Here is a 27,878-nt window from a genome sequence, read left to right as displayed (position 1 = left end):
ACTAAGGGCTGGGATGTAGCTCAGTGGCAAAGCGCTTGCCTAGCAAGTGCAACGTCCTGGGTTCGATCCCCAGTACCAAAAAAAAAAAAAAAAAAAAGAAAGAAAACATATTTAAAGACTATAAGAAAAACTCAAACAAATGATGTGACTCACTATGTTCAAGCTGCATATAACCCAGGGCTTTCACTCTCCTTATCAGTTAATATACTTTGTTTTATTTACATGACCTTTAAAAAGGAAAGTATGACTCAATATCACTTATGTGTTATTTCTACATTTTATTACTAAGGAGTGTATCACTGAGAATTCATGCTTTTTATTGCCCTACAAGTATAAAAAAAAATGTGACAGAGGCTAGGCATGGTGGTACAAGCACACTTAAAATCCTAGCACTCAAGAGGCCGTGGCAGAAGGACTGAGAGATCGAAGACAACCTGGGCTATGTAGGGAGTTCAAAGCAAGCCTGCGGTACTTGGCAAGACCCTGTCTTAAAAACAAAACTACTCAAACAAGGAAGAAAAGAACCATGGAAGACGGAGTTTCAAAGCTGTCAGCAGCACCAGCCAGGAAGCCTAATAAGCTAGCAAGCCCCCACTAAATTTTAATATTAGGATTTATTTTGAGGAATAAAGCTAATACATAAGAAAATGAAACAACCAAAACCTAACATGTGTGGATACTATTTCAATATTGATTTCTAATGATAAGTTGAAATAAGGTTAAGTTTAATAAGACTCTAGGCTTCTCTGGCAATACATGGGCAGAAGGAACCCTATTTGAACATTTTAACCCTTTCTTCCCCACAGTATCTATGTTGCTGACCTGCCACAGTGAGGTAGTAGTCTCAGATCCTGATGTGCTAATAGCGCTAACTGGTCCCAACCACTTATTGCATTGCAGATACTTTGTGCAAGTCATGCTGTTCCTTTATCAAATTCCTAACCATGAGATGTTATTGTTCCCTTTTACAGGTAGGATAGAAAGCTCAGAAAGACTCAATATTTTTGCCCAAGGTTGGTCAACTAGTAGTGGAATGATCGCCACACTTCAGTCTTTATTCTCTCATATTTCTCCTCCTCAAATACCTAGGACACAACAGGACCTCTGATCATGAATGGGAAAAGTAATCCTATAACTAATAGAAAGAATGGAATAAGCTTTAATAGTATAAATATGTTTTAAAAGAATCTCACAATGTTTTCTACTTCGTAAGTAAATTAAGTGGAATAGCTGTGTAATACCTGCCCCTGTGGGGCAGATCAGAGGTAGAACCTCAAGAACATGGAGGAAAGACCCTGGGCCCCGCCTCCCTCCACTCCCGCTCTGCTCTCTGTACTCTGTAGCAGCGGTAAATACACAAAATCTGCTTGAAGGCCAGCATTAATGCTCAACACATGACTTCTAGAGAAAGTAAAAAAAAAACAAATTAAGATAGTGTATATGTGGATAATTGTGCATATGAAAGCTTTGTCTCAATGAGCTTACTTCCGAAGTTCAGCATTTTGCTTCTCCAGGCTCATTTTCATTTCTATGAGATGATTATTCTCTTGTTTTAACTGTTTTTCTGACATTTTCAGTGTGTTAACTTGCTGTGTTTGCATCTTCAGGTCATTTTGCGTGAGGCAGCGCTTCTGAGTTTCCTGCTCTATTTTTAATGTCAAATTTTGAACCTTAAAAAACATAAAACAGAGACTTAGTATAAAAGGATTTTTATTTTTCTTCTGAATAAAGGTAACAGAAAAACATTGCGATATAAAATAGGTTTTTCCATTCATTTCACAGTAAAACGTTTAAATTATTAAATTATGATTTTCTTACTGCTATACATGAAAATCCAGTAAACCCAACAGACTGAGTAGAATATAAGAAAGAAATTAGAGTTCACAAAGCCCTCAATAAGCCTTTACAAATAAAACTAGCTTATTACTGTTTTTAAACAGTTTATTAGTAAAATATATACTTACATCCTCATTAAGTCCATCTTTCTGCTTAAGGAGCTCATTCACCTTTTGCTGTGACTGTTTGAGGTCACAGTCCAAAATAGAGCATTTTTTCTCAGCTTCTAGTAACAGGTTCTCCACCTTCTGTTTTAAAGACCTTTCTTCTAAGAGTTTCTTCTCCATTTCTATTACAATAAAAATGGACATAAAAATGAATTTGCACCTAAAACAAACCTACCAAATGTGACAGTGCCGATAAAAAAGACAGTGATAAGTATTTTTATTCATTTCCAATTTAATATTCTTACCACTCTCAATATATATGAAATGTCAAGAATTTTATGCTTGCAAATTAGGAGTTTTGTTGGCAGACTATAAAATGTATCATCCTCTGATATGGTAAAGATAAATTTGCCTTTATTTATGATTCTATAAGATACTGATATATTTAAACAGAGATATACCTTACTGTTATTTTGTATCTTTATGTGTTATTGTTTGGTTGGGGTTTTTTGGTCAGCCATGGGGCTTGAACTCAAGACCTAAGAGCTATGCCAGAGATTTTGCACTCAAGGCTAGCTCTCTACCACTTTGAGCCACAGTACCACTTCCCATTTTCTGGTGGTCAACTGGAGATTAAGAGTCTCATGGACATTCCTGCAGGCTGGCTTCAAACTGTGATCCTCAGACCTCAGGCCTCTGAGTAGCTAGGATTGTAGGCATGAGCCACGGCACCCAACTCTGTGTTACTGTTTTTACCTCAAGAAACTGCTGGTAGATTTATGACCTCATGGGTCTTTTGCATAGTCATACATTATTATGCAGGTGTCTAAGGGCATGCCAGGAAATTTACACCAAGGCTATGTACATTTTTTTCCTTTTTGTTCCAGTCCTGGGGGCTTGAACTCAGGGCCTGGGTGCTGTCCCTGAGCTTTTATGCTCAAGGCTGGCACTACCACTTTAGCCACAGCTCCATTTCTAGCTTTTATGTGCTTAATTTAAGATGAAAGTCTTAAGAGTTCTCTGCCAGGGCTGGCTTTGAACTTGGATCCTCAGATCTTAGCCTCCTGAAGCCACCGACACTGGGCATATGTAAATATTTTATAGCTTTGTTTTGGCGATACAACACAAACATTAAAAAATTTTACATTTAACTGTACATGAATTATACTTCCAAAAATACTCAATTCTTGTCTAGGCCATGGACAAGACAACACAGTCCACTAAGTTCCCCTGTTCAATTAGATTTTTCTAAATAAAGCATTCACTTTGTATCTTATCATCATGAATTAATGTCTTAAACAAAAATGATTATTTTAACAAAACCTACAATTTTGTTTTGTTTTTTTTTTTTTTGACCAGTCCTGGGCCTTGGACTCAGGGCCTGAGCACTGTCCCTGGCTTCTTCCCGCTCAAGGCTAGCACTCTGCCACTTGAGCCACAGCGCCGCTTCTGGCCGTTTTCTGTATATGTGGTGCTGGGGAATCGAACCTAGGGCCTCGTGTATCCGAGGCAGGCACTCTTGCCACTAGGCTATATCCCCAGCCCCAAAACCTACAATTTTAATTACATATAATGACTAAAAGATTTTGTGCTAAGTTATTCACAATGTTTTACTTCAGTATGAAATAAAATTCCTTTTTTTTTTTTTTTTTTTTGTGCTGGTTCTAGGGCTTGAACTCAGGGCCTGGGCGACAGGCTGTCCCAGAAGATTTTTGCTCATGGCTAGTGCTCTACCACCAGAGCTACACCTTCACTTCCTGAAATTCCTTTTTAAGAGTTTTTAAATTTCCACAACAAATTTAATTCCTTCATAATGATACTTTAAAAATATTAATTGCTTTCAGAATTTCAAATCCATTATAATTACAATCTGGAAAACAAATACTATAATTATCCCATGATAATTCCAAGACAAGAATTGGTCTGTAAAAGTAAACTAGATTATCTCTTAGTATTATACTGCTTTAATCAAATATGTCTGGTATCTTTGTGCCAAAATATACATTGAACAAAATATCCTAGTAGGACCCACTATTTAAAAAATCTTTACCATGCATAAACCAGGAACAATTTTGAAGCACAAATGATTAAAGGTCAAGCCATCATAAACATTACAAAGAGAGAACATAGGCCTCAAATCAGCACAGATCTGCCTGGAACGTCACACCTGTACACTTTTCACAACTGATAGCACCGGGACACTGGGTTCTCTCAGACTTAAAAATATGGCTGAATAATGATGAGTTCGGATCTTACTAAGAAATAACTGATATGAGGACATGAGGAAAAAACAACTACATAAAGGTTCGCTACTAGGTTTCTTCCTTTTGAGTCCTAACATCTGTCAATAAAATATAAACAAATAGTTCCAAAAACCAAGGAATTCAATACAGAATTAATTCTTGGAGAAATGCCCATAAATTTTCTTTAAACTGCCTACCTTTCATGGCCTCTGATTTAGCTTCTTCAATGGACTCATAGATCTTATTTTTATCTGCGAGCCGTGCTTTTGTAGTCTTGTGTTCAGCTTCCTCTTGTTCTAAACTTTGCTGTATAACTTTTAGTTGGTATGTCATATCTATTTCCATGTTGCTCTTTTCCTATTGAGAGATTTTAAATAGCAGGTATCAATTAATTTTTAAAAAACTGGCTTACAATTTCAAAACTTTCACAAATGTTTTTAAAGAGGCTTATCATCCAAACTTTCTGCAATGGTAATCTATACCTCTCTACCTTTTCACTCTCCCTGCTCTCCCTTGCTGTCCCTCCTATACTGTTGAGAGATCTCTATCAATATTGTTTACTACAATAAAGGGACTACAGGGCTCAGTGCCTCCACTTCTAAAAACATTCTTTCTTGAACTTTTAAAATCGCAAAAGGAGTTTCTTCATGAGCATCCAGGACAATGAGAGTTGCTTGTATGGTATGTTTCTATTAAATCTTAAAACTACATCTTCCCCTACACAACCAAGTCTAAATATAAGAGTTGATGAGTGTGTAAAAAGATTCCTTTAATTTACCATATTTTAGAATAACTTTTATCATCTGAAATCCCAGAGTACTCTTTCTACCAAAAAAGTGTATAGCTTAATATTTTACCTTTTCCAAATCAGTGAACTTTTCCTGTAGTTGCCTCTTCTCCAGCTCTACTTTTGCTAGTAAGGTTTTGCCATTCTTTAAATCTTCTTCTAGGCCAGATATTCTACCTAAAAATTGCAACTTTTTAAAAACAATTTATCGACAAAGTTATATGCACCAATTAAGAGTAAAATATTTGGAAGCTGCCTAATATTTTGTAGCTGTTAATTGTGAGCAAGTTTTATACTTGTTGGTGAAATGGTTTACAGTTAATTCAACTGACACTCAATTGCCCACCATCAACTAGAACCCAATCGATATTGCAGATACTGGTATTCTGAAATTTAAAATAAATCTCTTGTTCATAAACTTTTTTTTTTTTTTTTTTTTTTTGCCAGTCCTGGGCCTTAGACTCAGGGCCTGAGCACTGTCCCTGGCTTCTTTTTGCTCAAGGCTAGCACTCTGTCACATGAGCCACAGCGCCACTTCTGGCCGTTTTCTATATATGTGGTGCTGGGGAATCGAACCCAGGTCTTCGTGTATACGAGGCAAGCACTCTGCCACTAGGCCATATTCCCAGCCCTCATAAACTTTTTTTTATCTATTTCTAATGTTCTAACTTTATTTAACAGAGTACTATATTTTAAAATGTGCTATTCCACAGCATTAGCCATTATCTTAAGTTATTCCCATACCAAAGATAGTCAAAATTAATTCAAGTGCACACTCTACTGTCATACCTTGCAAATCATTAATTATCTCTGATCCATGGGTCCGGTCCCTCCTTTCAGATTCTAGAGCTGACTGGAGATTAATAAATTCCTTCTCAAGTTTTAACTTGGCAGTTTCCAGCAGGCAGTTTTTATCTTGAAGATCTCTATTGTTAGACTCCAGCTGTTGAATCTGTTTTGAACTTTCTGCCTGGGTTTTTCTTAGCCGAGCTGCAGTATCAGATTCTGTTCTCAGCAAAGCATGGGTTTCATCCAGCTGTTACCCATTCAAAAGTAAAAAAACCCACAGCTTTATATAATGAAAACTCGTCAATTTATTACCCCCTTATAAACTACTCAAAGCAAATAACCTACAAGTATTTTCCTAAGGATAGAGGCCAAGCCTGCAACACTGCCATACAATTCATGCTAATAGGCTATCATAAATAAAAATCATTATCTTTACCAACAGAGATCAACCTACTTGTTTCTGGAGTTGATTTACTTTCTCGGTGGATATCTGAGAGTTCTGATTTCTTTTTTTCAAATCTTCAAGTTGGTCCTTTAGGCTGTTAACTATGATAAAAAGTATTTTAGTGGCAATTTCCAACAACACACATACAGAATATTTTTCTTGGTAAGTACATAATGCTCTACATCACAAACCATCATTTTCCAAATTCCGTTTCTTATCAGCTTCATGATCGGCTTTCCGCTGATATTCTGCATTTTTGTGCTGAAGAAGGGCCTTTTCTCTTTCCAGTTGTCTTACTGTTGATTCCACATTTTTCCGTAACGTAATCTGAAATAATGCTTACTGTTACCACCAAAAGGAAGTATGCATTAAAAAAAAAAAATTGAGGGGCTGGAGATATGGCCTAGTGGCAAGAGAGCTTGCCCTGTATACATGAGGCCCTGGGTTCGATTCCCCAGCACCACATATACAGAAAACGGCCAGAAGCGGCGCTGTGGCTCAAGTGGCAGAGTGCTAGCCTTGAGCAAAAAGAAGCCAGGGACAGTGCTCAGGCCCTGAGTCCAAGGCCCAGGACTGGCCAAAAAAAAAAAAAAAATTGAGCCAAAACTTTAGTTAAGGGGACTCCAAAAATAAAGCTGTCACTGAGCCAAAGACTGGGATTGGGGGAATCTTGGTTCAAGGCCACCACAGGTACAAAAAAATATGTAACATCATCTTAGTTGGTATGCATTTGTCATCTCATCTACATGGGAGGCTGGAATTCAAGGCCAGCTTAGGCAAGTTTATAATACTCCATCTTAACAAAAAAATCTGGGTATGGTGGTATATGCCTGTTTTCTCTGCTGTAATGGGAAGAGTAAACAGGAAGACAGAAGCTCAGACTGACTCAAGACAAAAAGTGAGACCCTATCTCAAAATTAACAGTGCAAAATGGACTAGAGGTGTGGTTCAAGCAAGACTGTCTGACTAGCAAACACAGATCCCTAAGTTCAAACCCCAGTACTTGCCCTGCAAAAAGAATCTGACATTATTTTGTTAAAATAATGGGAAGGCGGCTTAGTGGTAGAGTGCTTGCCCAGCATGCATGAAGCCCTAGATTTGATTCCCCAGTACCACATAAACAGAAAAGGCCGGCTGTAGCTCAAGTGGTAAGAGTGCTAGCCTTGAGCAAAAGAGGCTCAGAAACAGTGCCTAGGCCCTGAGTTCAAGCCCCAGGGCTGAAAAAATTTTTTCTCATTTTTATAAAATATAAGATAATTAAGACCGTGTTTTATTCACTACTGAAAGCAAAACTTTCTGTAATTTTCCATCACTCTTGAATCATTATTGAATACTAACTTATAGGTAGTAAAATGTTATAAACAGCACATTAAAAAACAAAAAAAGGTGTGTTTCAAGTGGTAGAACACCAGCTAAAGCCAAATGAGAATATAAAGCCTTCAGTTCAAGCCCTAGTACCAGCACCAAAACAATTTTTTTCAAGTAACTTTCTGTTTTTAAACCATGACATTATAACCACAGTAAAAATGTCATTTTTAAACTTGAAATATGTATATATACTAGTTATACACTAAGTCTATAAAAACAGAATGACACGCAGCTAATAGAAGTTACCATATGATTTCATATTTCATTGCTACAAAGGTGTACTCTACCATCTATCAAGATATGTATGGCCATTGTTAAAAAGCACAAGTATCACTGCCTTACGTATGAAATTGTCACCCTTCTGTACATCACGTTGACAACAAATTAATTTTTTTAAAAAGTACAAGTACTCAGTATTGCAAAAAGGATAAGGTAATTTTTACCTCTTCTTCTAGCTCTTTCACTGTTTTTTCTAGGCGAATATTAATGCATCTAAAGAATTAAAAAGAAATAGTAAACAAATAAATCTATGGTATAAGCATGGTCTACAAAATTAAAAGTAATTGTGTAATTACCCTACATTTTAAAATATACTAACTGTGTACAAGACATACCTGCACTTTTGTTCTAACTCTTCTTTGGCTTGAGTCTCTGTGTTAAGTTGTTCTTCTAGTGTATATAGTTTTTTCTGAATCTGTCAAAAAAATAAGAAACAAGTTTTGGTCCTATTTAAAGATGAGGCTCAAGGACAGCCACGACTTGGCTTTTCTATTTAACTAGTCTTCTACCACATTTGTCCCTGCGTGCTGTGACTTCTGCAAAGGGGACACCCACTGTCTACTCTCTCTCTATCACTTCACACAGGAACACACAGACACACAACCAGGAATGAAGAAGCTCCCACTTAGGCTGAGCTGTGCTACGACACCAAGATTCAAATTCAGTATAAATAAAGGACCCATGTTTTGGTAGCCTCTACTGTTCTACCAATTCTTTACTTGAAAATACGGTCACTATCTGTGCTCATGAGAGGAAGATAAAGGTCTACATGTGAAATAAATATACAGAATATCCTTTAAGTATACCTAAAAATGTATTGCTGCCTTTAAACATGAGCATTTAGTTCTTCTTTTGTATTGGGCATACTACTGTGAAGAGTTGTGGTGTCTCAAATATTATGTACCTTAAGAAAAACATTAGTATGGTCCCAAAATAAGATGTGTGCTAACAAACGAATCAAGTTTAACTGTTCTGGACTGACAGTGCATTGATTTGAGCACATTAGTTAATACAGGCTTAATCAGAAGTTCTGGCTACCAGAACTTTTGACAAAGAAAATTACATAACATACTTAAAATGACAAGGAAAACATTAAGAGGGATACTTGACATCATAAAGGTTGCACTTCTCTCTCAGGTAGATGTGGTATTCCAAATAAGAGGTAGGCAGTGACTACATTAAAACACTGCTAGACTGATGAATTTTTCTGTTTTTAGTACATTTGACAACATACCTCTTGACTTTCCTATGTAAAGGAAAAAAAGAAACAGAAAACATTAATATGCTTGTTATGCCTAATAAATTTCCTAGAACACCAAGTCAGACCAAAATTATTCAACCCATTTTCTTCTTTATCCTGAGTTTAAAGAAAATGTGTTTCAACACTGTTATTTATATATATGCATGTGTGATTTAGCTTTGTATGCACTAACAAATCATAGCAGTCACAAAATATTACAGTTGATAAAATATATCCTTTATAGAAATACATTTTTATATAGAAACTCAGAAATTGAATCCCTTCCTGACTTAGTGAACCTTATACCTCGTTATCTGTGCTTTTGCATCAAGACCACAAAATTTTCTAAACAGTATTATAGCTGCTTATGAACCTGTCATTTTTGCTACTAAAGCCTGAAAGCATGTACAACCCTCTTTACTAGCTCTTCTGTCTCAAACAATGAAATCATTCACACAAATGGATAATTTCAATGTTATGACAAAAATGTATCAAGCAACAAATGCCACCTCATGATTTCAAAAGTAGCATCATGTGGGGCTGGGAATATGGCCTAGTGGCAAGAATGCTCGCCTAATATACATGAAGCCCTGGTTTTGATTTCCTCAGTACCACATATATAGAAAGCGGCCAGAAGTGGTGCTGTGGCTCAAGTGGCAGAGTGCTAGCCTTGAGCAAAAAGAAGCCAGGGACAGTGCTCAGGCCCTGAGTTCATGGCCCAGGACTGGCCAAAAAAAAAAAAAAAAAAAAAAAGCAGCATCACGAATCCAGGTATGAAGCAATAGGATCAAAAGTTTGGGGTCAGCTTACAGTAGGATCCTGTCATAAAAAGTAGGATCAAGTGAATTTTGTTTTCTTTCATTTTGTTGAGATACACGCACACATGCATGCAGATACCAGGTTGGACTCAGCTTTAAGCACTCTTAACTTGGTTTGTTGCTCACAACTTGTACTCTTGCACTTGAGCCAACAAATGCAGCCCAGAATTTCTGCGGGCTAGTTGGAGATAGTCTGGAGACTTTCCTGCCCAGGCTTTTTGAATCATATCTTTTGATCCCAGCCATCTGAGTAGCCAGGATTAAAGACCAGGATTGAGGCCAAAGGTGCAATGCTTCCAGTGAACTTTTAAAAACTCATCATTATTATTAAAGTTTATTATTATGAAACAACTAGTGTGGTCAAAAATGTATACATACTTCATTTTTTCTTGATTGTATTAAATCATTTTCTCTACATGATGGAGAGTCACTTAATAACCTAAAAGAAATGGAGAAAAGTTGCATTTCATTTTAATATAATTTGTCTTATTCAAGTTATTTTCAGAATTAAGTATCAATCACAAAGATAACTTATTTTTCCTACTTAAATATATTGTTGGGTCTAGAACTAGTACATGAAAGTCCTCTTCTCTCTTTTTCATCTCATTTGAATTTCTCTGACCATTACAGTCTATCCCATATTCTACAAAGAAACTCTTTTCTCACAGTTAATATCCATGATTTGCAGGTCTTAGAAGTAAATCATCACTCTTGTTGTATTGTCAGCTTCTCCCTTTCCTAGGTCTTTCACACTACTAACCAACCTGATGGGGTTGCTCCTGGTACTATCCTCATTTTGGTCAGCATTCTGATCACTAAAAACATTAGGAGGATGACCAACATCCTAGACTGGTTGAAATTTTCCTAGTTTTCTCATATAAATCCCATGTGTCATCCTAGGAAACAAACCTGGGAAAACTGACACTTGGTCACTCCAATCATTACACCTAATTCCTCAACTGTATCAAGTCTTCAGAGGCTCCTCATTGCCTGCAGTCACAAGGATACAAAGGAATCACTGTGATTCCTCCCCTAAGTTACAACTCCAATCTATTTTCTACTTTACATCCAATTTATGTTGACTTAGGTCAACTAGTATTTACTGAATGACTTTTTGCCAGGCTCTGTTGTGCAGCTGCACAGATTTAAGTTGGAAAGCTATGGTCTCCTTAGGTCATCCTTTGAGCCCTACTAGACTACACTACTACTCCCAATGTGTGTGTACAACCAAACTTCTTCCACCCTTTCCCTCCCACAGTGTTCTGCTGCTCTCCCTACACCCTACCCTAGTCTCCCCACTCGAAATCCTTCACTATCATTACAAAGCTAAAATGTGTCCTCTTCCCTCACTTAGCTGACTTCTCTCTACTGCAAAAGAAATGTGACCTTTTTTTCCCTTCTAATTCTTTTGGCACTTTTTTTTTTAAAGGAAAATACAACATTCTACCCTTCTTTATGACTGTAGCTCCATCAAAAGCAATGATTTGTCTCTTTACTTCAAAAGAAAAAGTGCCTTGTCATAAATAAATGTAACAATCAACATCAATGATGGAATAAAAGAACATTTTTTATAATAGTCCTTTGAAAAAAATCAAAATTAAAAACAAATTAACAATAATCCTCTATTATTCGGTCTCAAGACATCCTCTTAGAGTGAGCCTATGAAAACAAAACTGAACAAATCACATACAAATTTTCTCTATAGTAGGTAAATCCTATAAAAGGCAGCTGATTTCCTACAAAAGCTTTAGGAATTGGGAAGGTTTCTACATCTCCTTTATCGTCTTCAATGTCATCAAAATTGCTGCTGTCTATATCACTGCTGAGTTCAGGCACTACAGGAGCTGCCGCTGTTAAAAAGAAAAGAAAACGCTTATTTCATTCACAGCCAAAATAGAAGATACAAAGCAGCTCTATTTTTATGATAGATTAAATCATGTTTACCTATAAAAAGCATCCTATTTACTGTATAAAATTTTAACAATATATCTTCCATTTTATTACTTCCTAGAATTAAACTTTACAAAAAAAATTTCACTCTGTTAGGTCTTAAGTGTGGATTAGTACATTAACAGTTATTTAACGTGCTAATATTGTTCCAGGTGCTAAAAATTACAGGGAGTAATAACTTCTACATTCATTGTTTAGGGCCCTCAATTCTCTACATTCTTTTTTTTTTTTTTTGCCAGTCCTGGGCCTTGGACTCAGGGCCTGAGCACTGTCCCTGGCTTCTTTTTGCTCAAGGCTAGCACTCTGCCACTTGAGTCACAGCGCCACTTCTGGCCATTTTCTGTATATGTGGTGCTGGGGAATGGAACCCAGGGCTTCAAGTATACGAGGCAAGCGCTCTTGCCACTAGGCCATATCCCCAGCCCAATTCTCTACATTCTTTAGATGAAATATTCTTACCCTTAAAATGACTCAACGCCATGTATAAAGTAAAAATGAATCAGAACACTGCTCTCTCTCCTAAAGTATGATCTCCATAAATAATTGTCTTATTCACTCAAGTGCATTCAAATTAAGGAATTACATTTCCATCATTATGAAAATTATTGAGAGCCATAAAATAATCTTACTCTGAACATTAACAAATGTTATACTGGTAAAAGAATTGGGAAATGCTGCTAAATAAGTACATATTCATTGGTGGCTGAGCTATGGAGGATATATTTAGTAACAAATACTGCCAGAGAAAAAACTCTAAAATGAAATCTCTTAATATAAAAATGAATTACCACAAGGTATATCAAACACGCCTGCTGTATCAAAAGAGGAAATCAATGAGATTTCAAACATGATGGACTAGAAATACTAAAGATTTACTTACTCTCTCTTATGTTATCCCAATTCCATTGATCATTCTTAAAGAAAGGATGCTGTTTGATTTCTTCTACCCCATTTCTCCCAAGACGTACCTCCCTAAACAACATGGTAAAAGATATTATAAAAAATATGGAAGAAATAAAAATATTACCACTTAGTTTTAACAAAATAAAGACCACAAATGAGTTTCAGATTATTTTTACATCAAAAGCTTCAACTTAAATGTTTGTAAAAACTAAGCAATCTGACTTTATAGTATGTGATCTCTGGATGACTTTAAAGACTGTAAAATTTCCACTGGTACCCTTGTCATCAGTAACAGAACCTCCACACATGCCAAGCAACATGGCTATCTAACCTCAGGATATAAGAGAGATTAAATTTAGACAAAGAGGAGGTATTTCAAATCCCCTGAATAGAAGTATTATTCTTTCTCCTTTGCACTTTCATGAAGTCTGTATGGACAAAGACAGGATCTACTTGAGGGGTACATTTATGGCTTTACATTATTTTCAAAATATCTTCCTCCAATCAGTCCTTAGCATGTACCATTCCCAATAAATAAACTGCTAAAGCCAATCTTCCATGAGCAATACTCTTCATTACCATATGCTGTGGCCTGTCTCAAAGCACAATCCCCCTTGCATTTGGTTAGTCCCTAATCAAACACAATACAGGATCTATTTTCAGTTTATCATCATCGATTGTTCATAAATCATACAGTTAACAAATTTTTTAATTGTAGTCAGTAAATGACTAATAAACATAAATTAACTTTCTTGCCCTGATAGAAAAAATTTTTAAGGATTTTTATGAGAGAAACACAACCACTGCTAACTGAAATATACACTGATATAACAACTCTGAAGAATCAATTGTAAAATGAATCTCAGAATTCTACCGTTAAGATTTTATATAAGAAGTTGTGCATGTTGAGTCAAGCCTGTTGAAGCTACTGGGGAGGAGAAGAGGAAAGATTAAGATTTGGGCATAAAAGTTGGAAAGACACTATTTCAACAATGGCTGGGTGGAGTAGCACAGATTTGTCATGCCAGCAATAAAGGGAAGCGCACACAGGAGGATCACAGCCAAGACCAACCTGGCATAATGTGAGATCCTACCTCAAAAGTAACAAATGCAAAAGGGGCTGGTGGAATGGCTCAAGTGGGAGGTCATTTGCCTAGCAGGCACCAGCATCTGTCTCCCCCCAAGTCACACATACCCATAAGACCTAGTAACAACCAACAACAAAAATACTTTATGCAACAAAATGTATGCAAAGATATGTGGCCGAAGATAGTCACTGCAGTGCTAAATGCACCTTCAGTGTAGTACTATGCTTTGTGCTACAACAGTATTGTCCCAGGAACTGCAATACATTAGAACCAGAAATATTCTTCATTATAAATCTGAGCCCTTCCTTTTATGAATAGGCAAAATTATTTGCCAAAAAGGTAACCATTTCCCGGAGATCACAAACTGACCAAGTTTAAACTGTAGGTATATGTTGGGTCTTTTACTAGGATGACTTCTATCACAGCATAAAACAGGATTTCAGGAAGAAATATGCAAACAAACCAAGGAAGAAAAATCTTCTCTTTCTGAGGCAGATTTTCAAATCTTATTCCTTTAGTTCTTTTGGGGGGCATGCCAGTACTAGGGCCGGGATACTCTCACTTAGCTTATTCCACCTAACACGGGCACTCTACCACTTGAGCCACAACTCCACCTCCAGCTTTTTGCTGGTTAATTAAGAGATAAGAATTTCAAGGAAATTTCTACCAGGGCTTGGCTTCAAATGACCACCCTCAGATCTCAGCCTCCCGAGTAGCTAGGATTACAGATATAAGTAACCAGGGTCTAGCTATTTGTTTCTTTCTCCTTTTTTTTTGGTCAGTCATGGGGCTTGAACTTGGGGCCCGGGCGCTGTTCCTGAGCGCTTCTGCTCAAGGCTAGCATTCTACCACTTTGAGCCACAGCTCCACTTCAGGTTTTTAATTGGACATAAATGTCTCACAGATTTTCCTGCCTTGGAAAGCTTTGAACCACAATCCTTATATCTCAGCCTCTTGAGTAGCTTTGATTACAAGCATGAGCCATCAGTGCCCAACCTCTTTGTTTCTTAAAATAATTTCCATTATAACCACTACCCACCACTGCTACCTCCACTGCTAAAAATGAACTACTACTACAAAAGAAAAAAGTTAGAATTTCCATAGGCTTGTGTCTATTCAAGAGCAAAATAAAGGATTGGGAAGGAGGTACTGTATGCTGAGCATAAATATTTTTTAAGGTTATGTACTGTTGTATATCTACACAATCTGCTCGCCTCTCAAAAGTCATAAGGAATAACATAGATTAATTGGTAAAATGTGAACAGAAAAGATTTCTTTCAAATGCACTGTTTTTACTAAGTTCTTTTTTTAATTAGATGCAAAGATTAAGGTAAGAATTAAATTACAAATGAACTGCACACACAAAAAGATGAGTTTAACTCAACACCAGGCTTAGCAGCAGGAAAGAATAAACATAGATTAAATGCAACTTAGTTAATCAGAGATGTTAATTTCATATGTAAAGGAAATAGTTTGATTTCTACAGATTTAAAAGCAAAGGGCCTCTCTACAAAGAAATTCAGAGTACATTACCTTTCTGTTAAGAAGGCACAGATGAGATTCTTTGCATGTTTAGAAATTTCTGCATCTTCAGGGAAACAGAGAGAATTTTTGTGATCCATAATTTTGCTGTAAGTTCCTACAAGTGAATCTGCATAAAACGGAGTATCCCCTAAAATTCCAAGAAAGAAGACAGTAAATGTAATACAAATATGAATTAAATGTCTTTCATCTAACGCTTAAATATATAAAGCTTAAAATCACCCAGATAAATGAAAGAACAAATGATTCTCAAGCCAGGAGTCATATTTAAAACAGACATATGAAAATGATATATTTAATGTGTGTGTGTGTGTGTGTGTGTGTGTGTGTGTGTGTGCACGCGTGCGCCTGCGTGCCAGTCCTCTGGTTTGAACCCTGGGCATAGGAGCTGTCCCTGAACTTTTGTGCTCAGGGCACTTTACCACTTGAGTTGCAGATCCACTTCTGGTATCTAACTGGAGATAAAAGGATCTCACAGGCTACTTCCTGGGTGGGCTTTGACCCTCAGATATCGACCTCCTGAGAAGTTAGGATCACAAGTATGAGCCACCAGCATCCAGCTAACATATTTAATTTTTAACTACATCAACAATCCTTTCACCCCTAAAAACAAAATACAAGCAATCTTAGCTTGGGACAGGTGTAGTCGGATAGCTTTGAACCTGTGGTCTCCTGCTTTTGTCTCTGGCTCTTTGTTTTTAACAGAAGATCAAAGTTAAATACTTTAATAATTCAAGAAGGTCATTAGGAGAGGTGAACTTGAGCTGGATCAGCCATTTGAGAAGATTTGCTACAGCTGCTTCATAACACAGCAGCCACCAGCAGTCTATGACAATCTAAAGTTGAACTTAAATTGAATGAAATAAAAAACAAGGTCACATGTCCAGTTTTCCATGTGGTCAGTAGCTCTCACACTAACAGGTGCAATATGAATTGTTTCCATCATACACACTGGACAGGGCTGTTCTTGGAGTCCTGGAGAGACTGAATGGGCCTGCCTAAGATGACAAGTAGCTAGAGGGAAGAATGAGACAGAAATCATCTCTCAATGCAGTGTTCCTGCTAACTGATGAGAGCCATGCCAGTACTTATCAGAAGCCACAAGTTTAATGCCAATAGGACCTGTACAGTGGTACAAGTTAAGTTTTTCCAAATCCGGCAGTTTAAAACTTCAAAAGGTATATTCAGGTAGTTCCTTATTTGAATTCAAAGGGACTTAAGCTAAGCACTTAAAGTCAACATTTTTCTCTTGGGCAATGCCAGAGCATCACAGCAAGCTGAGAGTACAGAAAATCATCGCCATTCAAATTCAAACTCAGCTCTCAAACCACATTATCTCCTCTAAAGCAAGTCCGCTGCCACTAAGCTATATCCAGCCCAGCACCTAGATATTTTAGGGTCATCTTCTAGAGAATAAATTCCAACATAAGTCAATTTCAAAATCACATCTTCAACTATAAAGTCATTCTTAGGCTTATTATGCTTGCCTTAGAAGGAAGATCTAGCTATAGTTTCCTCATCCCTAAGCCAGGTAATTCAGTCAGAAGACGTCTTTGTGGCCCCAGTATGTAGAAATAGGAAAAGTTAGCAATGAAATCTATACAGAGACAGTTGTGAAAACTTCAGCTTTTCAAATTCTGATTTGTTCTAAGATAAGTAATTTCCTCCCCAGTTTTCTAAAACAAAAATGTATTTGTCTTAAAAATAAAATGGTCAATAATTATATTTATTATTCAATTCTTGTAATTATGAACCAAATATATTCTAGTAGTAAATAAAAGGAGTCCAGTTTACCTAATAAGTATTCAATAACATAAATAAGTATTCAAACTAAAGAGTACTTCTAGTTCTAGGTTACTATTGGAACAAATATTAACAGTCCTATACTTAAAATATTTATAACAAATTATGATCATCAAACACTTAAGAGAGGAGGCACATGGGAGGCTGTAAATTTGCTCTTTATTTTTGGTGGAACTAAAGATTGAATTCAAGGCCTCACTTTCTCTACCACTTAAGCCATGCCTCCAATCTGTAAACCTGCTCTTGGGGTTTGGCTGGTGTGGTGTACTAAGTCTGTAATTCTAGTACTCAGGAAACTAAGACAGGATGACTACAAGTTTGAGGGGAACCAGGGCTATATAACAAGATGTCTCAAAAGACAAAAGCACCCAAAAGCATTTAGTGAAAAATTATTTCCTAACCATATACTTTTTGCTTTCGCTGGGGGATGGGGGTGGAAGAATACTAGGTTTGAACTCAGGGCTTCATGCTTACTAGACAGACACTCTACTGCTTGAGCCATTTGTCCAACCCTTTCTTGCCCTGGTTATTTTTGACATAGATTCTCTACTTTTGCCCTGCCTAGCCTAGACCACAAACCTCCTATGTATGCTTGTCACCATAGGATGAAAGGTATGTACCACCATGTCCAGCTTTTTAAGCTGACATGAGGTCTTGTGAACTTTTTTGTTCAAGTTGGTCTGGAACGTTGATGTCTTGATTTCTACCTCCCAAGTAGCTAGGATTACAGGCATAAACCACCAGGGCCTGATATAATACACTTTCAATTCCTTTCATGGTCTACTTATTTGCAGTGACCGGGCCAGTATCATATCAGAGCTTAATACAAATTTTCATAAATTCTAATTCTTCCCTGGGACACAGGCAATTCGTTATATTCCCCAATTCTTGACTAATCAAAACTGTTAAGGAAAGGTTTGGAAAGAGAACAAGTTAAAAGTATTTACTTACCCACTAGCATTTCAAAAAGGAAAACACCTACAGACCACCAATCACATTCTCGCCCATAATAACCATCACCCCCTTGTGATTTCAGAACCTCAGGTGATATATAATCAGGTGTTCCAACTGCAGTATCACAGTGTACCATTCCTGTCTGGGTAAATACCAGAGATTAATAAACAAAACAACAAAGCAGATTAGTGTTAGCTAGTGCACATGTACATACACACACGCGCACACACAAAGACACAACTAGTTCACACTGTAAATACATACAGAACTTCATTCACCAGAACTTTCCTGCTTCAAGAGACAGAGGTTATTTACAACATGAAATGTCTAGATGATGGGTGACCAGGAACTTTGAATTACATGAGGTTTCATCAATGAAAGAAAGAAAAGGTAGCAAACACCTGAGACTCTATGTAAATCAACAACTTTTCTTTTTTCTGACACCATGCAGTAGTTATAAGGGAAATACAGAATGTAGTCTTTTTTTTTGTTTTGTTTGTTTGTTTTTTTGCCAGTCCTGGGCCGTGGACTCAGGGCCTGAGCACTGTCCCTGGCTTCTTTTTGCTCAAGGCTAGCACCCTGCCACTTGAGTCACAGCGCCACTTCCGGCCATTTTTTGTATATGTGGTGCTGGGGAATCGAACCCAGGGCTTCAAGTATACGAGGCAAGCGCTCTTGCCACTAGGCCATATCCCCAGGCCCAGAATGTAGTCTTAAAGACAGTTGATATAGATTAAAAAAAAAATCATTAGAAAAGGAAGCTTGGGACCTCTCAAAAATAGCTCAAGTACTTAAGATGACAAGGGGCCCCAGTTGGATAAAGACATGGCTCTTAATTTATTAAGAAAGGCACTAGCCTGTCGATTCTATCCACAGGTGAAGAGAATGAAACTATAAACATTTCTGGAGCCTTGTTGAAGTGATTATGATAAACCTAAAATCAAAAATTAACATAACATTTTAAGTTCTGTGTGATATAGTTTTAAAAACAAACTTCCTTATCCTTCAACATTAAAGAATCATCTTTTTTTTTTTTTTTTTTGGCCAGTCCTGGGCCTTGGACTCAGGGCCTGAGCACTGTCCCTGGCTTCTTCCCGCTCAAGGCTAGCACTCTGCCACTTGAGCCACAGCGCCGCTTCTGGCCGTTTTCTGTATATGTGGTGCTGGGGAATCGAACCTAGGGCCTCATGTATCCGAGGCAGGCACTCTTGCCACTAGGCTATATCCCCAGCCCCAGAATCATCATTTTTATTAGTATTAATTGAGGAATAGAGGTTTGGGCTAGACAACTTGAAGTTCACTATTTAAAAACCATATAACTACATCAAATTACACAGTTCTTTGTTAGGGTTAATTCCGTTTTCAAACAGTGACAGGTGGGGGCAGGCTGGAAGATACCACAGTATGTGGAATTGCACCTAGATGTATAAGGAAGCCCCTTATACAACAGCAAGAAGCCAATTTTAAAAGGGTCAAAAGGGGCTGGGAATATGGCCTAGTGGTAAAGTGCTTGCCTCGTATACATGAAGCCCTGGGTTCGATTCCTCAGTACCACATATATAGAAAATGGCCAAAAGTGGCGCTGTGGCTCAAGTGGCAGAGTGCTAGCCTTGAGCAAAAAGAAGCCAGGGACAGCCCTGAGTCCAAGGCCCAGGACTGGCCAAAAAAAAACCCAAAAAACAAATAAAAGGGTCAAAAGACAGAAGCAATTAACAAAGTGATATGGTTGACAAGTAATTGTGAAGAAATTATCATTACTTATAAACACGTTTGTTCGTTCGTTTTTTTTGTTTTATTTTGTTTTGGCCAGTCATCGGGCTTAAACTCAGGGCTTAAGCACTGTCCCTCAAGGCTAACGCTCTATCAATTGAGCCACAGCACCACTTCTGACTTTTTCTATTCATGTGGTACTGAGGCTCTACAGTGCTCTACCACTATGCTACCTTCCCAGCCCCTATAAACATGTTTTCAAAAAACTTCCACCAATGGGGGCTGGGAATATGGCCTAGTGGTAAGAGTGCTTTCCTCATATGCATGAAACCCTGGGTTCGATTCCCCAGCACCACATACATAGAAAATGGCCAGAAGTGGCGCTGTGGTTCAAGTGGCAGAGTGCTAGCCTTGAGCAAAAAAAAAAAAAAAAGCAGCAGCAGCAGCAGCCATGGACAGTGCTCAGGCCCTGAGTTCAAAGCCCAGGCAATGGCAAAACAAAAAACAAAACAAAAACAAAACAAAAACCTTCCACCAATGGATTTGGTAACATTTAGATATGTGAGTCGGAAAGGCTACCGTAGACATGGAGAGAAAAGATCTCTCATGAACTACTAAAAGAGGTTCTAAACATTTGCAGCCATTCTGGAGGACCAGAAACAATACTCTGACACAGCAATTATTATTTGTTTCTTGCTTGCTTTATTTTTTATGGCAGTAGGGGTTGAGTCAAGAGTTTCACATGCACTTTACCACTGCCATGCCTCCAGACTGGCCTTTTACTGGTTATTTTGGAGATGGAGCTTCATAAACTTTCCTGTCTCATGGACTAGACTGGTTTTGAACCACAATCATCTAATCTCAGCCTCCTGAGTAGCTAGCTAGGTGTGAGCCACCAGTGCCCAGCAACTCGGTACTAGGTTTAACTTAGAAAAACCTTTTGTCAGGACAAACACAGAATAAGTATGTTGTTCAAGACAGTACTGTTGATAGGAGGGAGTTGGAAGTGACCTTTGAGTTTACACCAGAGGAATAAAGAAGTAAACTAAGGATAACACTGTGGAATGCTAAGCAGCAATATGAAACGATAAACAAATGCTCATTTATCAGAGGCATTAAAAAACAATATGGTATGTATTCTAATATACTATTTATATAAACTAAATATAAATGTATAGTAGGCTAATACTATGTGAAAAGGTATGATAAACATGATATATTGGATGACTTCGTGGACTGAAAAGAGAATTAGAAACTGAACAGACGCTGGGAATATGGCCTAGTGGCAAGAGTGCTTGACTCATATATATGAAGCCCTGAGTTCAATTCCCCACCACCACATATATAGAAAACGGCCAGAAGTGGCACTATGGCTCAAGTGGCAGAGTGCTAGCCTTGAGCAAAAAGAAGGCAGGGACAGTGCTCAGGCCCTGAGTTCAAGCTCCAGGACTGGCCAAAAAAAAAAAAAGAAACTGAACAGAGAAAAATAAAAGTAAATTGGACTCTATGTAGATACAACAATAAACTATAAACCAAGAAAACTAGTTCAATTTTCTTTACTTGAATTTTTTTAAAAATCACAAATTAATTTAGTAAGCCATATTTTGTTTTTAAAGAGACAACTTCAGATGTCTCAATTGCTGGTTTTAATATCTGCTTATATCTTATAAAAATATTTTATAAATACCACCACATTCTATCCCATTCTCTGGCTATTGTTGCTTTTGCTAAGTAACTGCAGCTACTTCTAAGAACATATTGTGTGATATATTTTTTGCACCCTTATCCCAAAAGCTACTGGTTTAATTAAAGTCAGAATACATTCATGGAAATGCAGTGTATAAGCATCACAGAATATGTACGCCAGACAAGAAATTTGAATGTTCTTTCAGAAAATGACTTCAAGTTTTGTTTTTGTAGGTAATTTTCACTATCAATCATTTTATACTATATCATAATACACACAATAAAAGGGAGCTTTGGAAACAGTAAAGAAACCTCTACTTATCAAACATTGACTGATTACTGGCTGTAGTACACAGTACCATACTCCAGGATGAAAACCAAAAAGGAAAGGAATTTGAAGTTTTAGCTGAACAGGTTAAGTTAAAAACACATTGCCTGGAAAGTATGGCTTTCCAGGCATACTTTCTGAATACTCCTTACTTCCCAGGGCACTAAGACTTAGGAGAGTGAAGAGGAAAGGTCAGTAGAAGGTTATCAGGGAGAATTTTCTAGATAAGGCAAAATCTAAGCAGATTCTGAGATAAGATAGAATGCTGATAAAACAATAAAAATGGATGCCAAACACATGACATAAGTTACATAGCAGGAAGAAAACTATCTAAGGCAAATATCTGGCTTGACTGGACAACTAACAAGAAATAGATTATTCATGTGTATGTATATATATGTATATATAAGCATCCTGGAAGTTATGAATACCATTCCAAAGAGGATATCCAGTCTGCTGTAATATATATATTAGCAGCTATAAGTCATTTTCTAGATCCAACAAGGGATTAAAAAGGAAAAAAAAAAACATAACAGCAAAAAAAAATTTTAATGGTCCTGCTTCATTACAAATTATAGTATATGCAAAAAAAGATATAACAGAAATTTTACAATCAAAGCAAATAACTATTGCAATTATCTATAAGGTTAATGTTACTGAATCTATTGATCATAATATGAATTATCTTATAGGTAAAGGATCACATTGGATTATGCCCAAATATATTCTATATAGTTTAAGCAGAGAGAATGAGTGAGAATTGGAAGAATAAATTTCTTTCCTTATCTTTATGTCCTTTAATGGTGGTGGCAATAGCTACATGTTAGATTTTGTGCTCTTAATTCTATGTTTAGTTCATAAACCAGTTGTGATTGGTAGCGAATTCCTATCTACATACTATGAAGAGGATAAGCTACATCTCCTTCATATTTGCCAAATCCACTAATAAATAATTTAATTTGGTTTTATTTGTATTCAAACTACAAAATCCAATTTGAGTTTACTTGTTCCTAAAAAAACCCAGCACTGTTTTGCTTGCTTACTTACTTCATCCATCTTCATACATGTGCCAAAGTCTGCTAATTTTAGATGACCATGTTTATCCAAGAGCATGTTGTCAGGTTTCACATCTCTGTGGATTAAACCCATGGAGTGTATTGCATCCAGAGCCAGAACAACTTCAGCAGTATAAAATTTGGCCCACTTTTCAGGCACATCATAATTACTCATAAGGTTTACAAGGTCTCCACCAGGCATGTATTCCATTACCATGTAAAGATACCTATCATCTTGAAAAGCACAAAAGAGCTGAAAAACAAAAATAAAAGGGGAAAAAGTCAAAACCAAAAAACAAAACCTCAAACAGAAAAAAAGTTCTATTAATAAACCAAGACCAAAATTATAGATAACAATGAAAAAGGCAAATTACAACTAAAACAGTTAAAATGTATGAAATCAGCCCTTCAGGGATCTCCACAAGTCTCCATTCCTGACTCCTACAATCCACTGAGATGACTCACAGAATTCAGAAAAGCACTGTGTTACAGTTTCATTATAAAGGATATACTGCGGGGGTTGGAGCTGTTGCTCCTATGGTAGAGTGGCAGCTAAAGATCAAAAGTAAGCATCAGAACTGAGTTACGGTCTTAAGTCTTGGGGGGCGGAGGGAGGAAAGGCACTGGGGGCAAAGTCTGGCAGGCTGCCTGATTTTTGTTTCCTCTCCCTGTGAAATCAGGACTTATTGCTCTCCCAGCAGCTCCACATAAGTATGTTCCCCAATCAGGGAGCTTCACTGAGTGCCAACGTCCAGGGTTTTTACTGGACCTCCTTACAGGGGACATGACATTAAAGTCAATTGCCAGCCCCATTCTTGGTTCCCTGAAAGTCTGGTAGCTGAAAGCTCCAATCCTCAGGCCAAAAACTACTCCTCTCATTCAGAAAACTTTGGGTTTCTACAGATATCCACCAGAAAGTAGAGGGAAAGACCAAACACATCCCTTATTATACCTCACCATGCAACAGACTATTATCAGCATCAAAAGAGAATTAAGGGGCTGGGAATATGGCCTAGTGGTAAAGTGCTTGCCTCGTATACATGAAGCCCTGGGTTCGATTCCTCAGTACCACATAGATAGAAAAAGCTGGAAGTGGCACTGTGGCTCAAGTGGTAGAGTGCTAGCCTTGAGCAAAAAGAAGCCAGGGACAGTGCTCAGGCTCTGTGTTCAAGCCCCAGGACTAGCAAAAAACAAAACAAAAGAAAAGAAAATTAAGTATGATAGATGTTAGAAGATGAACAAACTTTAAAATAGTAGGCTAAAGATACCAAGTACAAAAGACAGCATATTTATTATTCCTTATATATGAAATGTCTACAAACAGCAACTCCATAGAGGCAGAGTAAATTAGTGGTTGTCTGGAGCTGAGAGTAATAGGAAATGTTTATAAATGGAAATGAGCAAATAATTTTGAAATAATGGAAACAATGAATCCTGATTATAATAATGGCTATATGTCCCTGTACATTTCCTAAACATCATTAAGTTGTATACATTAAAAATTAATTGTAAGTATACAAGATATTCGTCAACAAAGTTAATGCACATTATAAGGGCAGACATAGCCATTAGAGCAACAACAAAAGTTATGTATTTTCCATCAATGGCAACTATAAATTAACCCTAACAAAGTTTAAATAAACAGGCCCTCAAAGAAACAACTGATTCACAAATAATAATGCAGTTTTATTTTTAAATGAAGAAAGCTGAAAGCAATCTAATTAGTTAAAAGATGAATGGTCATATATTTATACAATGAAATACTATGCAGTAATAAAATGTAATGAACTACTAATGATACAACAATTTTGCTGAGTAAAAACAGATAGGATGGGATGAAGTTAGATTGGACACTAAAGAAAAGGTCAGAGAACTTAAAAACATAGCAATTAAACTAACCTGGGCACTAGTAGCTCACAATTGTAATCCTAGCTACTCAAGAGGCTAAGATCTGAGGATCAAGGCAGGAAAGTCTGTGAGATTCACTCTTATCTCAATAAACTATTCATTTAACTGTAACCCCTCTGTATATCAGCTTGAAAATAAAACTTAAAAAAAAAAAAAACCTACTCAGAAAAAGCTGGAAGTGGCACTGTAGTTCAAGTGGTAGAGCGCTAGCTTTTAGCACAAAGAGGCTCAGGGACAGCACCCAGGCCTTGAGTTCAAGCCGCAGGACCGGGGGAGGGGGGGGAATTCAATGAAACTATTCAAAATGAATCACACATGGAATAACATCAAGCAAATAATATATATCATTAGAGTCTGTAAAGGAAACCATGGGGCAGGAACTCATTAAGACAAAAAAAAAAAAACTTTAAGAAATAATGGTCAAGAAGTTTCCTAATTTGGTGAAGTCTATAAATCCAGAGTTCTATGCAGAAGTTCAATCAGGAGCTAGAGCTGTAGCTCAGTAGCACAGTGCCTGTATAGCACACACAAGACCCAGGGTTTGATCCCCAGTACCACAAAGAAAATTCAACCAAGACCAAAAATTTAAACCAAATTAATTAAAATACTGTACTTCTGATGGCAAGAATAGACAAACCAACCAAATGAAACAGAAAACCCCCAAACAGACCTGGACAACTGAATCACAACACAAGAAGCAACTCATATCAGTTCTTCAGTATCTGATGTGGAAACAATTGGATAACCACATGGAAACAAAATTTAATGTTTAAGTATATACCTCCCCCCTTTCCTACCCACACCCCCAAAATCAATTCTAAGTTGATGCTACAATGCTAGGGTCCCAAAGTCTGTGCACTCCCACACAGATACACTATCATAACTAATATTTCTTAGGACCAGATTCTATGGGTGATGGTTTTAGGAGGAGGGGGGCCTTGCTTGGAAGGCTACACGAGGAGCTCATTCACCCACCCCTATCAATGCTTCTCACATGAGGACACAGGAGGAAAGTGGCATATATAAGAAAGTAGGATCTTATTAAATCTTCCAAAAACTTTTATCAGGAAATTCTCAGAGCGCCAGCACTGAGGGGAAAAAAAAGCTAAAACACAGCAAATCCCAACACACACACACACACACACACACACACACACACGTTGTTTCCATAATGAATTTAAATTAATTCTTGCATGTCATGTTTATGCAGATCCATTATTTAGGAATATTAAACAAGCATAATGAAATCTTATGAAAAACATTATTACTATGTGAATGAGGCATAAGATGTTCAGCATACAAAGCAAACTCTTACAAATAACCAGTACTTAAAAAAAGAGAATGTAAGTTTACAAAAGTTTATGAAAGTATGCTTACCTGAACCACCCAAGGACTATTGGCGAAAGCCATAATATCTCTTTCTTCCCAGAAAAAAGCAGAATCTGATCTTTTTATCATTTCAAATTTACTAAGAAGCTTCATAGCATAAACCTTCTGTGATGCCTTATGACGAACCTGTGAATTTTTTAAAGTAGAAAAATTATTACTATTTTAATTTTATGGGAAGAAAACGATACTATTAAAAACTTCAGCTGCAAAAGAAAACTATTCTTACCTAATGAATAAAAAGCAAATGCATAATACTACATAAATAAGAGAAACAAGGAGAAAATTGTGTAACAGCTGCCAGGTGCTCATGGCTCACACCTGTAATCCTAGCTACTCAGGAGGCTGAGATCTGAGGATCACGGTTCAAAGCCAGGCCAAGCAGGAAAGTCCAAGAGACTCTTATCTCCATTTCCAATTAACTACCAAAAAACTGGAAGTGGTACTGCAGTTCAAAGTGGTAGAGTGCCATCCTTGAGCAAAAGAGCTCAAGGACAGTCGCAGGCCCTGAGTTTAAGCCCCACTACCAATGAAAAAACAAAACCTATAGCCAACTGGTGCTTAACGAAGTTAACAATTTTAAGAATAAAATTAATAGGGCTGGGAACATGGCTTAGTGGTAGAGTGCTTGCCTAGCAAGCATGAAGCCCTGAGTTTGATTCCTCAGTGCCACAGAAAAGGCTGAAATGGTGCTATGGCTCATGTGGTAGAGTGCTAGCCTTGAGCAAAAGAAACACAGGGACAGTGCCCAGGCCCTATTCAAGCCCCAGGACTGGCAAAAAAGCAAACAACAACAACAACCAAAAAAAAACCACACACACACAAAACAAAGAATAAGATGCTATTATTTGGGAGCCAGTGGCTTACACCTGTAATCCTAGCTACTCAGGAGGCTGAGATCTGATGATCCTGGTTCAAAACCAGCCTGAGCAGGAAAGTGTGTGAGACTTTTACCCCCAATTAATCACAGAAAAGCTGGAAGTAGCTCTGTGGCTCCAAAAAAAAAAAAAGAAAAAAAAGATACTATAAATAGGAAACATCTAAGCTATGTCTATTGGGAAATATTAGTACATATATCCCTTATAACCTAAATATTAGAATTCAGTAGATTTATGTAAATTCACTACCAATCTAGTGCATTATCTTTTATTTCAATTACCAGTATGAATCTCAACTAGTTTCCCCAAACCCCTTACAAGACTTCCAGCATTTCCTTGGCATGTGTTACTTTGTCTGCCTAGAATCACTTCCTCGAGATGGGCTCTGTTCTTCACTTCCTTTAATTAAGGCTCAAGTCTTGTCTTGAAAGTCTTGTCTTAGAAAGCTACTTCAATTTCAGCTTACTGTCTCCCTCTGCTGCCAGCATAGTCCCCATTCCATTCACTCCTGCTTTTGCTCCATTGCCCTTACATCTTTTTAATTTATTTGTCTCTTATCTCTAAACACTAGAATTTAACCAATGAAAGTAATGATTTTTGTTGCTGTTTCATTCAGAGTCCCTACACCTACAAACAATGCCAGGCACATAATAAACTTTTCATAATTATTTTCAGTAGTACTGGGCCTTGAACTCAGGCCCACATGCTTAGTATAGGCATTCTACTACAGAACCATACCTCATGCCTTAAATATTTTCTAAAAGAATTAATTTAC

The 27,878-nt window shown here is 37.2% G+C and overlaps 1 protein-coding gene across 2 annotated transcripts in view; it reads right to left on the bottom strand.

Moving 5' to 3' along the window:
• Positions 1 to 27,878, bottom strand: part of Rock2 (Rho associated coiled-coil containing protein kinase 2) — a 100,016-nt gene that overhangs the window by 20,637 nt on the left and 51,501 nt on the right. For both annotated transcript variants that reach the window (XM_048353408.1, XM_048353409.1), the window contains exons 4-20: positions 26,217 to 26,354; positions 22,924 to 23,184; positions 18,150 to 18,294; positions 15,387 to 15,525; positions 12,743 to 12,834; positions 11,603 to 11,762; positions 10,291 to 10,351; positions 9,089 to 9,100; positions 8,190 to 8,269; positions 8,019 to 8,067; positions 6,399 to 6,534; positions 6,217 to 6,308; positions 5,763 to 6,009; positions 5,044 to 5,150; positions 4,384 to 4,543; positions 1,965 to 2,125; positions 1,486 to 1,670 (exon numbers count right to left, since the gene is read on the bottom strand). In XM_048353408.1, coding sequence (XP_048209365.1) covers positions 1,486 to 1,670; positions 1,965 to 2,125; positions 4,384 to 4,543; positions 5,044 to 5,150; positions 5,763 to 6,009; positions 6,217 to 6,308; positions 6,399 to 6,534; positions 8,019 to 8,067; positions 8,190 to 8,269; positions 9,089 to 9,100; positions 10,291 to 10,351; positions 11,603 to 11,762; positions 12,743 to 12,834; positions 15,387 to 15,525; positions 18,150 to 18,294; positions 22,924 to 23,184; positions 26,217 to 26,354 — 2,225 coding nt within the window. The remainder of the gene's footprint in view (positions 1 to 1,485; positions 1,671 to 1,964; positions 2,126 to 4,383; positions 4,544 to 5,043; positions 5,151 to 5,762; positions 6,010 to 6,216; positions 6,309 to 6,398; positions 6,535 to 8,018; positions 8,068 to 8,189; positions 8,270 to 9,088; positions 9,101 to 10,290; positions 10,352 to 11,602; positions 11,763 to 12,742; positions 12,835 to 15,386; positions 15,526 to 18,149; positions 18,295 to 22,923; positions 23,185 to 26,216; positions 26,355 to 27,878) is intronic.

The sequence above is a fragment of the Perognathus longimembris genome, chromosome 8 (genome assembly GCF_023159225.1).
Source record: "Perognathus longimembris pacificus isolate PPM17 chromosome 8, ASM2315922v1, whole genome shotgun sequence".
Lineage (NCBI taxonomy): Eukaryota > Metazoa > Chordata > Mammalia > Rodentia > Heteromyidae > Perognathus > Perognathus longimembris.
The sequence above is the reverse complement of the archived record's forward strand: the minus strand, read 5'-3'. Positions and strand labels throughout refer to the sequence as shown.